Source organism: Pararge aegeria, chromosome 23 (assembly GCF_905163445.1).
Source record: "Pararge aegeria chromosome 23, ilParAegt1.1, whole genome shotgun sequence".
Classification (NCBI taxonomy): domain Eukaryota; kingdom Metazoa; phylum Arthropoda; class Insecta; order Lepidoptera; family Nymphalidae; genus Pararge; species Pararge aegeria.
This window is the reverse complement of record NC_053202.1, coordinates 7,645,529-7,658,754: the sequence shown is the minus strand read 5'-3', so window position 1 is coordinate 7,658,754 and position 13,226 is coordinate 7,645,529. Positions and strand designations below refer to the sequence as shown.

Below are 13,226 nucleotides of genomic sequence, written 5' to 3'. Positions count from 1 at the left end.
AGATGAGTAGGTGACTACAGTAGATGGTAGCACCTCTACTGTAGTCACCTACTCATCTGACGCAGATGCCTCTACATAGTACCTAGATTATGGGCACACCACTGTGGAACTATAGAACTGTCATAGGCTATTGATGACAAAAAGCTTAGTACAATGGGATTATGCATTATATATATTATGTGAGGTTTGTGCTCAGCAGTGGGATGTTAGCTGAGGATGAGGTTAATGAATGCTCCAGACGTTAGTAGGCAATTTGTGGGGATCGGAGCATGACCTGTAGAACTCCAGTTCCCATCAAACTCTACAGTTTTAAAAGCCATTCATAAAATAAAGATTTTCCTGAAAATAAGTACAATGATAAACTTTAAATATAACTGCCATACCCATGACAGTTTAACGCACAACCATTTTAGACTGCACTTAACGCTTGGAGAGATTACAGATTGCATAGTAGTGTTAACTGGATTCAAATGATTTTACTAAAATTAAACTGTGACAAATGATAGTCTTAAATTGCCACAATAACTACAAAGTGTAAGTTTAACACTTTTAAATACAAATGACAATAAATGAAGTTTAATAGCACACCTATAATTTTAATGCATCGATCTAAGCCTGCCTAGTGCTGCTTGAGCGATAACTGTGTAATGCAAAAGCTGCATCACTTGTTAAAATAAACACAGACAGGCAAATTTAAATCACTGATCTTTTTGAGTTGAGGTTTAAAAATTTAATTTGCTTAGACATCTGGACAAATTATAAATTAAAATTGCAGCAAAAACTTGAAAGTCTCTCAAACACTTGTTTCAAAATTAGAACTTTAATCAACATCATCATATCAACCCATTCCGGCCCACTGCAGGGCTCCGTATCCTCCCACAATGAGAAGGGGTTAAGGCTGTAGTGTGGACTCTACATACCTTTGAGAACATTATGTAGAACTCTCAGGCATGCAGGTTTCCTCACGATGTTATCCTTCACCATCAAAGCAAGTGATATTTTTAATTACTTAAAACTTAGAAAATTTAGAGGTGCGTGCTGGGATTCGAACTCGGCCCCCCGAATGTGAAGTCGCGCTCCTACCCACAGCGCTATCACCGATTCGATTTAAAAAATGTGGGTAGGCAAAGGCTGCTAATAGGTCAGCCTGGGTCAGTCAACTTTTTTAGGATTAAATAGGTGATACTTACATCCTCGAATATGGATCCAACGTTCGCAGTCACAAGCAGCAACGGCACTTTATCGGAACCCATTTTTTTGAACTTCAACATACCGAAAACGTACAACAAACAATTATTATCGCTCGAATTATAAAAATTGCTTAAGCAATATTACATTTACAGGAAGACTGTGTGCATTTGATATGCATACGCCCCATTACTAAGCGCCACTGATAACATTGTTACAATAACAAATATTATTAAGATATATATTAGTAAGAAGCTAAAACAGCTTATTTATGTTAGCGATATCACGAAATCGCCTTCCTCGCCCTTTCGAGCATCTGACATTTGTAAACGAAATACGATGAATGGACAGAATGACGTTAAGTTTCAAGTGTAAAAGTTGCATAAGTTTAGAACAAAAACTATAAGCGTAGTTTTAAAATTTTCATAACAGCTGAAATATTATCAAATCCTAATTTTATTATAGCGCCATAACTTTTGAAATATATTCAATTCAAATCTGTGTCTTATTATAATCTAAATATTCTTTAGAATAAAATATGACTTTTAGAAATTCAGTAACGGAACGTTAATTTCAATACAATACGTTGGAACTAAACCGACCGTCAACCAATGAGAATCTATGATGAGAATGACGTCGCGACTTGCGCGGTGCGCCTGTTTCACGTCACGCCCTATTTTCAGGGACGTATTTGCTTATTTTTATCGTAAACGTAAATAGGTAAATGAGAAGTAAATTGTAAGTTAATAAATATGTATTCAACATCTATTTTTTTTTTGGTATTTTTGCTTGAGTATTGCTATTCTTATTACTTAGTTTGATAGATTTTGTAAAAAAAAATATGTAGTTACACGAAATTAATTTAATTGAAATATTTATGTACGTGCTTGTTGCTTTAATTCATTTATAATAATATGAAAAACATTGTTGCTGCTGTTTCAGTTAGTTATCTTAAAAAATGTACGCCTCGGTTGGATGTGGCGTATATTCTGCACATTTAACATGAGACGTGCGTTAAGCTTTCATTTATAGGTAGTTAGATTATAATAGGTAATCGAAATTGATTGTTTATATTTTGAAGTAGGTATGTGTGGGTAGGCGTTCATATTGTTAGACTTGTTTTCCGCTTGACAATTCTTATTTTAAAATGTTAATAGAACGCTACATTTTTTAATTTTCAGAATATGACGCTAATATTTATGTGGTTGTTGACATTGTTCTTTGGCGTACCAACATTAGGGCATGTTTACAATGCGGTGGAAACAGAAATGTTTGCAATACCAATAAGCCCGAATCTGTTTAACTGGACATATCAAGGTAAGTGTGGCTGATTTATTTGATTCTCACTATTATAATGATTATTATACAGAAGGTACCTATAATAATTATGACCATATAGGTACTATACAACATAAACTCATAATTATATTTTCAGCGTCGATATGTTTTTAGGGAGTATTATTAATTTCTTCTTCTAATTAATATTGAAATAGTCAGGTAATTTAAGGTATTTCTAAAGAGAGCGAACGAGTATCCTGACAGTTATTATCACTTACATGGATGATGACGATGACTAAGATAGCGAACGAGAACTCAGATTTATGTATGATGATGACGATGACTCTTTAGTCATGTAATTGTACTCAATTATACTCGACCATAGTATCAAGTGATAAAAAATATTTTACCGCCATTTAGCTAGATAAAGATATAATATTATATATTTATCTAAGTTTACTATCTTTATTCCATTCGATCCTTAATATTTACTTAAGAAATTAGTGGAAATTACCTAATTTAACGAGATCATCACGTCATTGAAATAACTTTTGGGGGATTCACCCACTGGTTTTCTTGTTTTGTTTTTATTAAAAGTAAATTCAATAATTACTAAAATTCAAATTGATAATAAATGACGTACGGAAAGTACTCTTTCGAGTCGAGTCTATTTAGAATACAGCGTAAAAAGGCGTACCTAATCAAAAAGAAACAACGATTCCGGTTCTTGGTTTTGCTAAAAATTTAAGATTTAGTCAACTTTGCTAAATATAGCAAAGTTGACTAAATCTTAAATTAGTAGTTTCCTTAAAGTATTTGTAAAATGCTAGCCTCTGCCGTAATGGTACTTTATTCATCTTTCTGTTTACACAGAATTTGATCAACAGTATCGCTTTCACGCCTCGTTGATCGGTAAGCCGGAGCTCCCGCCGTGGCTGCGGTACATTTACAGCGGCCGCCACCACTCCGGATTTATTTTTGGAACACCACCAAGGAATACCAAATCGCCGATCACTGTAAATTTGTTTTCACTTTAACGTTTATTTCTTTGAAGTTTCGATCGTCTTATTTATTACTCATCGTAAAATTTTTCGGACGGTTTCGTATAAACATTCTAAGCTATCGACGATCGTGAGTTCACCAGTTACAGATCGAAATCTGGTAGTTGTTGAGAAATTTTAGATATAGAGTAGAAATCAATCAATCACATTTTATTTGGAAAAATATGGACAGTTATTATAATAAATATTTTTTTACTAACAGTCTCATAATATTATTATAATGTGACCTAACGGTCTGTTGCTCTAATTACGTTGCGTTTGTTTTAAATGCTTTACCCATTAGCTGGAAATGTCAAGTTCTTAGGGTAATGAGGATTTTCTATTTCAAACGCATTGTATCGAGTTCTAAGGGATTTTCTATAAATAAGACATTGGATTTAATGAACAAATTAATGTACACACCTACGGAAACTCGATTCACCCAGTAAACCATTGAGATAGAGAAAGATCCAAAAATCTATTATGGTTAGCAATCAAACAAGTTTAGCAAAGTTAAAATTTTCAGCTGGAAATTATAGGATTAAATAGACAAGATTATGAAACCCGTCGAGTGTTACTGACTCTGAACGTCATCCCTAAAGATAATATGGCGAAACACGAAGTGGAATTGAAGATCGATAATCTGAATGTTGAGGATTTGCTAGATGAGCATAGGTAAGGAAGTCTAAAAACAAAATAGGCTCAGGGAACATCAAGTTAACTTTGGCTGTAATCTATAAGAACCTAAATAAAGTAAGAAAGAAAGAAAATGATGATGATGTATGATGTCAAACCTCACAGTTATTCAAAGACACTTTGGGCACGTTTCATGTCGACCGCGGCACCTAAGTTCTGTCTTAAACTTTGATCCAAAGCCGAAAATAAAATTACAAGTACCTAATCAAAAGAAGTATTTAAAGAGGGATCTCATAGAGGAGATGTTGAATCTGCTAAACAGCAAAGAGGAAAAATGCGTTTGAAAACCTTTGTAGTAGATTAGAAATCTTTGTGATGAATTAAGTTCTTGAGGATTCCAAAGTAACTTGTTCTTCCTGTTTGATGGACGTTTGCAATGCTTCCATCCCGTAAAAAAAGCTCTTTAATTCAGTTGATAATTTCCGTTTGTCTTATAATCTTGTTTCACCAAATATCCTTTGCTTGTATACTTTTATATATCGTAAACACTAAGCAATAGAATAACTTGAAGTGTAAAGTATCGATTTATCCAAATTGTTTCTTGCAGGATGACACGGCTCAAAGATATCTTAAGAACGAAGTTATGGATAGAAAGTAGCACGGATTTGTATCCTACATTTCTTGCATCTGCCATTGATTTAGGGGCGCGCTTACCTCTGAAACCTAGCGACGGAGAAGGGTGAGAATCATAATATATGTAAAAGGCGAGTTATATTCAAATTATAATCTCTTGCTGCCCAAGGCTTTTGCAGCACCAGAGAATACATCAATGCAGCGCATTGGGTTCTGACTGACTTGAGATTTTTAGAACTTACATGTTTCCATAGAAGAACGTCCAAAGACACTGATCAGGCCCACAACAGGGCACGGGTAGGAGACCCAAAATAAAAATGCTTTAAGCTGTAGTCCACCACGCTGGCTCAGTGTGTATCGATGGACTCTACACGGCATTGATATCATTATGGAGAACTGTCCGGCATGCAGGTTCCCTCAGAACGAATTGTTAGCATTTATGTTTGTGTTTTATTCGTATCGTATTGAAATTTAACATAGAAAAGTTAGAGGTGAGTGCTGAGATTCGAACTCGACCCTCCGAAAGTGTAGCCGAACCTCTGGGCTACGACATCTTCTCTGATTGCTGTTATACAATTTCAGGCTCGTAGTTCGACTGGGCAGTTCTATGCCATTCTCGTCAGAACTAAAAAGGCTTAGAGAGGAAGTGCGACCATTATCACGTTTGCCAAGTTGTCCCCGTGAATATAAACGGACCACCGTTGAAAGACTGTTCAGAGACGCGGGATTGACTCTTGATTGGTGCAGCTTTGAATTGGTAGGTTTTAAATAAATGACTATCAGCATATTTTTGAGGCTGTCGTAGGATCCAGTTGGATTAACTCTGCACCCACTAAATATTAAAAAATATGATGATAAGTCAGAATACAGAGTAGATTAAAGCATAAACATTAAATATTTTTTTAAATTTCAAAACACTGATAGCTAACATTTCTTAAATATAGTTCAACGGGTACATACCACGATAATATTTTTGGATTTGTCGATATTTCGACCCAGTTGCATTGATCGTCACATGGTCCCGTCAAGTCAAGGGACGGGAATTCCGTCCGTCATATTTTTTAATATTTATAACGAAATGGTCGCAACGTCATGCAACTGACTGCAGCAATGATCGCGTCAACAACGGCTAGCTAAATCCTAAGCCGCACTTTTGTTTTTATTTCAGTACAATACAATATACAAGGAACGTACCACAGAACATTTGGAGTACTTAACGGAAATACCAAATGGTTCTAAATCGGCTAAATCAAAAGGCTTAGGGACTGAGATTTGGTCTGCGCCGTACAAGCAATCTTTGCCTTCGCGGAGCTACGTGCAGCAACTAACAGCAGCAATCGCTGCGCCAATGGTGCTTCTTTTGCTGTCCATTGCTGCGCTTACAGCTGTGCTGTGCTTCCATTATGCTGCTATGTGAGTAATGAAACAATTTATTTTAGTAATTTATCCAACCTGCGCGATTTCATAACAAACATTCTAATATCATATATCAAATATAAGAATATATTATTACAAATTGAGTCGAGTTTAACCTTTGTATACTTACGTCGATTAACAATTAGAAAGAGTGGATCGATGATTTTATATAGAAAATGTTATTAACAATATTACGAATCAGGTTTTAATAATGGAACTACCAACATGATAAGCATCTATTAGTAATCTGGAGATAAGTAGTTGTTCTTATCTGTACCAACCTAACGTTAACTAGCGGAGTTCTCATGATCATCACGACTTCAAAGTCAGAATAGCTCTAAGGTATAATAATAATGCACCGAATATCCCACCGAAGTACTTTACCAAATTTCATCTCAATCGAAAGTCAATGTGAAGTGTTAAAAAACAATCTTGTGCAAAAAAAAAAGGAAAATAAAAAGACGTGAACCAACTCAATGTATATACAGCCTTATTTTATTTTTAAGCATCGTACTTTTCTGTTTTAAATAAGAAAGAGTTAAATTCGTTCGTTAATGTATTATTGATGGAATGGTAAAGAAGATTTCGAATTTTTCATTGAACAGTCTATACTGACTATTTAAAAGTGATTATAATGAAGCTTATAAAGTAAGCGTACTTGAAATATTTCAATGTTGATTTTTAATTTTTGCCGATCATTCAAAAATATTTCACTTAATTTTAACAGATTGAGGGAATTTTATATTCAATATCGAATTTCAGACCTGATCCAGAATCCGATACTTTTCTTGAGGGAATTTATCACATTTGCGAAGAATATAAGAAACGCAGGTTCGATCTTGTGTCCAATTTGAATTAACTAACTTATAAAATATACACGTTGACTCTTTTTTCGTCTTTGACTACAATCAATATTTAGTAATTAAAACGACAACCCAGTTAGTGAGCCGAAAGCTTAAAAACTAACGTAAGGAAAACAAAAGAAAAATAATTAATGATTAGATAGCAGTGGCGTGCATTTCATACACGCACAAAAGCACTGCATACCCAAATTGTCTTATATAGCTCGAATTGGAGGGAAATATTTCTATTTTATTCTATATATCTGCTTTATGCATACCCTGGCTGAAGACCCTGTGCACGCCACTGTTAGATAGGTATATTAAAAATACCCTATACCGTGGTGTACGAAGAAGCGCGACCAGGCTTCGCGTATCCTACACTGTTTTGTTTTTCTCTAGCAATTTCAATCTGCATTTTTTTTATATTAAAAGGGCAGTCGATGTAATAAGATAAAAAAAAGCCATCGTGTATAAAATTAAAAATAACAATTTAGAATGTAAAACTACTATCGCTTATCTACCATCGTTTTGTCTACTTGATTAACAATTAACCACGACCGTACAACTCTTCAAATTAAAATGGCAACTACTGAACTCATTAGGCAGTGTGCAGTGCGTACATAGTGTTTTTCTCACGGTTCACGTATAACACTGCGAGGGGAGTTACATTATTATTATTCACTAAAGAAAAATAAATACTCTCTGCCTTTATCATCTCAGTTTAATTTTTGATTGAACAAGTTTATCCTGGAAGCACCATTAGGTTTTAAACAAGCCTTTCAGGCTTAATTCTTACTAAGGATATAAACTATATATTAGATCACGCTACCACCGTTAGGACCTAAAAAAAAAAACTAAATTATTATGTATACTGCAGGAGGGCGATGTAACGCAGTGGAGGCAGGTCGAGGTATATTGTGTAGAATCGCGGAATAAAGTGTGTATCGGAAAAGTTACTTGATAGATTTTTATTACACCAGAAATGGTGCGCGGATGAAGTTGCGCATTCCGCAATACCGGGATTCATTAATGAAATAAAGAAACTGATTAATAAGATAGTTTAATACAGTTAAATTTAGGGGCGATTATTAAAATATAATAAAGTAACAATTTCAAAACAACAATGTTGAATTATTAAACCGAAGTGGTAATAAAATAATGAGAATAAACAATTAGCGGAATGCTTATGCAAGCTAACAAATTAAAATAAAAAACATAGTGTCATCAACATCTAATAAATCTGACAACCCACTAAATGGTGCCAATAACAATTTCTCACTACAACTGCCATCACTAGATGGCGCTAATAACAAGTAGCGCTTTCATATGCTACCCATTTAACGAACTCCGGATAGTATTCTGAGTTCTTTGTACTAATCACATTTTTATACACTTTTATCCAATTATTCCAGAGCACACAAGTCAGCAAAAGTGGAACTTTGTAGGTACGGCACTGGCAACACTGAACAGACTCAAGTGGGGGACAATGCAAGTCAAAAGAGTTTGGGACTCAGGTTAGTTTGAATTACGTGCTCCTTTTTATCTTACTTGTCTTTGTGATTAAATATCTTTTCGTTATTTTTGAGTGTAAGGACTATTTTAAAAACGAAAAAATTAAAAAATATTTTTTTCGTTTACCTAGTTTAATTATTAGTTTTAAAACATAGGCAAGGAAAACGTGGTTTGAATATAATGATTAAAATTTATCAACTCTCCGAAAAAGAAACAAAGCTAAATAAATTACGCCAATGGTACGGTGAAAGTACCATAGTTTTTGAATAAATGAGTGAAATAAATTGTTAGAGCGCCTTTTGCAGCACGCGTCTAAAGCTGTTTTAGAAAAATGACAATATGTCGTACTATTTCATTAGCACGACAGAGTTGCTAACCTCCGATAAGGGAAACTATAATTGTGACTTTTGTTTCAGTCCAAACAACAGCCTGGCCAGGCCTTATAGCCCGAAGTCAACCACGAACCTAGCGGCTAACTACAACCGACCCCAACCCCCTCCATATATGGGCACCAACGTACACCACCGCAAAACGCACGAAAGAACACCATCCACACACTCTCACACACCAGAACACAACAGGCATCTAGCCTTAGAAGAATCACTAAAACTACTAAACGAGGCCAACATTACTAACGAATTCGAGAATCTACTGTTGCAGGGAAAAATAATCGACCTAGCCGACGGCTCTGATGATTACGTCCCAATAAAACCGGATCCAACCGAGTATTCGTCGATGAAACCGGATAAAACCGGTTATGTCCCGAATAATCGGGATTTAGACGATATTAATGTGCCTGAGCTGGCCAAATACGGGATTTCCGGGATTGGGCAGATTTGACATGACGTCACTGACGGTTCCGAACCGCCTGTGAAGACTTGGTTTTGCTAATTAATACAATAACATAAAAAATAAAAAGTTACGATATAAACAAACTTCCACAGTAGATAGGGATCTTTGTTAAAGTAATCTAATGGCCTCCCGCACCAGAATCATCTCTGTAGGTTTAAAAGATAGCTGTAAACATCTTGCGGCATATAACCGAAAAACTACAACCCTAAAGTAACAATTATGTAGTAGGATGATTATACAATATATGTATATATATTTGACCTAGAATACGCGACTTATCCCTCAATATAGAAACAAATATTTGGCCAAATTACTTTAATCAAATATTTATTATAAATATTCAGAATACAGCCCATGTTATATAGGTTATGGGAATAGATATGAAACAAAACCGCACACACTACGCATTTATCATTTCCTTGTCATCGTGGGTAAAAATATTACCAATAGGTCTACTGATACTTCATAGATTTACATAGCAAAACATAATAATACAGGTAATCAATAGGAAGAGACGTGTAGTTCAGCAATATAGACGTTAGTACTCACGCGCTTTAAAAATCGTTAAATTTTTTGAGAACGGTGTAGAACTACCTACGCCACGTCTCATTTTTTCTCATCCTATTTGTATGATATGATATGACCAGATGATTGATGAGATGGGTTGAAAGAATTATCTTTTGGCGCCGTGCTGGGTACGAAATCTGGTTTTCTGATCGATGACAGGGTTGTTTGACCGCACGTATTCGATCTGCAATTTAGCAGTGCAATGCAAAGGCGGGTGTGTGTTGTAATTTTGTTAGACCCTCCGCACACCTGGAAAAACATATGAATTTGCTCGAACTGGAAGTGTCGATTTCAATTCTCAATCTACGATCAAACATGTACATGTCATGTGATTTTACTATACAGTTAATAATTATGGTTAAGTATTTATTTAGTGAATAAGTATAGCTGTGTCTTATAGCTGCCGCAGTTTTCTAGTCGATTTTATTACTAGTCAAAATAAAGCTATTAAAATGAAAAATACTATTTTGTTTTATTTCAATACTTACTATTATAATGACAGTCAATAAAAAAATTATTAAATTCATATCTGGCAGATATTTATGAGAATTCTTAAGAAAATTTACTATTACAAGAAAATGTCCAATAAATATATAACTGCCATATATCTCGGTTAACTCGCTACCATCTTAGACCGTATCGTCACTTATTTAGAGGAATGAAAAAAACATACTATTTGATTACATGATAGTGTTTATTCTTTAAAAATCACATGGGGTACATTGAGATAAAAACACTTACATTTTAAAACATTAGAAAATGCAAATGAAAATAAACCAACTACATTCAGGGTTTTTGTTTTGCTTTATAAAATGGACAGATATATGTTAATCAACAAGTTATCATTTATTATGGAATACAGTGTAATATACCACACAGCGTTATGTAACATTTTACATAACACTTTATCATTGAACACAGTATTTTGCTGCTATTTGTTAGATTTTGATAGATACTCGCTTTTACTTCAGATATTGTGATAAATTCACTCACAGGAGTGTATAAATGAATCAAAGTAATTTCCCTTTATCAGCATATACACAAAACTGTTTTTTTTTTAATCTTTGGGGGAGTACCTTTCTATACCTTTTTCATTTTTACTATATTTTAACCATTAGAACGTTTACTGTCACTATATTTTGTCTTCAATTGATTGACGCCATTTTGGCGCTGCAAGATGAGCGTCCAAGGAACTAAAATTAGAAATACTTTAAACACTATATTATTAGTTGCAGAGGCACTCGTATGAGACAAAGTTTAAGCTGTAAAAATAAATTCATCACTAAATTTTTTTTAATGTTTATGGAGATGAATGTGCTGTTAAATTGAAATTTTATGACATTATGTTAAATTATTAAAATTAAATTTAACTAAGTAAAACTTAAATTTGACAACATCTCTATTTTTAAATATTGTAATAACTCCCCTGTAAAATAATTAGTGTTTTATCGTTTATGCTTGGTCTGCGGTGATGGCTCTACGTGCAGGCAAGCAAATCCAATCTTGTTAATAATAGAGGATAGTTTTCTTTATGGAACTAGACGAACCACAGATTAAAAATATTCACTTTTGCCAATGTAGTCAATTTACGAACACAATAAAAGTAAATACCCTATAATAATACATGCGACTCACTCATATTGTTTTTAGTGTAAAACGTCAGAAAATATTTTGTTTTTTTTTAAATACTAAGGGTCTTTCTAATACACGTTGTATAGCTTGTTTTCTCTCTCTATCTGTCATTCAATCAATCAATCAAACAATCTCAATAATTTGACATTTGAAAGAAGAAGACAAAACATTGCGTAACTATACAACCTTTAACGATTGTTAATAAGTGGTTAAGATTATTTTTAGTTAGTGTTTACTAAACATTGAATTCATATTCTACCGCACTAGTTCATGAAGAAAAATTGATTTTAAGTTATTGCTTAAAATCAATTACAAAAATATTTTTGAATTGAGAACGCTGTGTATTGGATTTTCATTGGTTCGTTTCGCTAACGTTTTCACACTCCACTGCAGTTTGTTTTAAAATAAACGAAACTAGGCGAGACTTTTGTGACTAACAAGAGTAAATTATCGATTTGTTTCTTGTGCCTCAGAAACCATCATTTGTTGACGCTATAAGATTCTTACGTAGAATTCGTAGTTGATTCAACTCGAGAGATAACAAAAAATGATGATGATAATATTTTGAGAATATAGCTATACATTTAAGAATGAAATCCAGGTATTTTCAACACAGGATATTTAAAACTTTCTTTGAAGGTTACAAAAAATTGAGCAACTATTATTATAGATTCATATCCAATACTTTATCGAAAACGTCGCGACTGGTTAGACGTAGCACATGCATTGTGTAAATAAGAGGCAATCCATAACGTTACAATCAATTAGAGGTTATTCTCAAACATATTCACTCCCATGTGACATCTGTCTTCCGCCGGCTCCTTATGTGACGTCACATATTTAGGAATCATATAAGCATGAAAATTATTCGTATATCTGTTTTGATAACTGTATATTGATAGCATCTTACCGATAAACTAAACACATAGCTCTAAAAGTAGTGCTATCCTTTTCAAAATGTTATCTGTTGCAAAGCATAGCACTATTTTCAGACTTGTCTATTTAGATTCGTTTTGAGATTTATGTGATTTGATTTCTTAATTGGTCTCAAAGTGGCAGACGCTAATTTCCTTCTTCTATTATAAAATTAATACTAAGCCTAATTTGCGATGTAATTTATAGTAATATTTCTTCAAGATCTTCCGGAGATCTGTGTGTATGAAGATTCTTCTATCAAATATCTCTAACGAAACGTTTTACAATAAAAACAGCAGATATAAATAAGACTGAAAAAAATATTTTAACAGCAAAAATCTTAAATAATACAATTAATATGGACACGAGTATAAGTTTTAAACCAAACTAACATTTATGTCGACCGTTTTTACACCGTTGAATGAATGCTGGTAGTTTTTTAAACAGGAAACTCCAGCACGGAAATTAGAAGAACTCTTTTCTGGCATGCGTCTTGGTTATTTTAAACAATGACTAAGGAAGTACTTGTTATAACTAGGTAAAAAGCGTGCCTGCCTAAGTATGAAGTGGATACTAAAATGGCTAATTACGCTATAGCATCCCATTTCTGCAAATTTTTTATATATAACGAAAAGACACTCAACTATGAAATACAGAATTTCAACTTGAAGCCAGTGAAGACATGTTCAAAATGTGGACACTAATGGCGATTTGG

General features: G+C 33.9%; 2 protein-coding genes across 5 annotated transcripts in view; one reads left to right on the top strand and one right to left on the bottom strand.

The window, feature by feature from the left end:
- The window catches only part of LOC120634160 (inositol polyphosphate-5-phosphatase A), a 32,706-nt gene extending 31,200 nt beyond the window's left edge, over positions 1 to 1,506 (bottom strand). For both annotated transcript variants that reach the window (XM_039904584.1, XM_039904583.1), the window contains exon 1: positions 1,191 to 1,506. In XM_039904584.1, coding sequence (XP_039760518.1) covers positions 1,191 to 1,271 — 81 coding nt within the window. In that variant the 5' untranslated portion in view covers positions 1,272 to 1,506. The remainder of the gene's footprint in view (positions 1 to 1,190) is intronic.
- A 320-nt stretch (positions 1,507 to 1,826) lies between these two features.
- Positions 1,827 to 10,702, top strand: LOC120634145 (epsilon-sarcoglycan). Of its 3 annotated transcripts, none has more exons than XM_039904557.1 (10): positions 1,827 to 1,926; positions 2,370 to 2,505; positions 3,340 to 3,482; positions 4,033 to 4,181; positions 4,750 to 4,881; positions 5,358 to 5,532; positions 5,944 to 6,188; positions 6,954 to 7,022; positions 8,446 to 8,547; positions 8,962 to 10,702. In XM_039904557.1, exons 2-10 carry the CDS (start codon positions 2,373 to 2,375, stop codon positions 9,383 to 9,385), a joined length of 1,572 nt encoding a protein of 523 aa, XP_039760491.1. In that variant the 5' UTR covers positions 1,827 to 1,926; positions 2,370 to 2,372; the 3' UTR covers positions 9,386 to 10,702. The 3 variants fall into 3 exon arrangements, with proteins under 3 accessions (XP_039760491.1, XP_039760493.1, XP_039760492.1); XM_039904558.1 differs by lacking the exon at positions 1,827 to 1,926 and adding an exon at positions 2,223 to 2,272; XM_039904559.1 differs by lacking the exon at positions 6,954 to 7,022.
- The last annotated feature ends 2,524 nt before the right edge of the window (positions 10,703 to 13,226 follow it).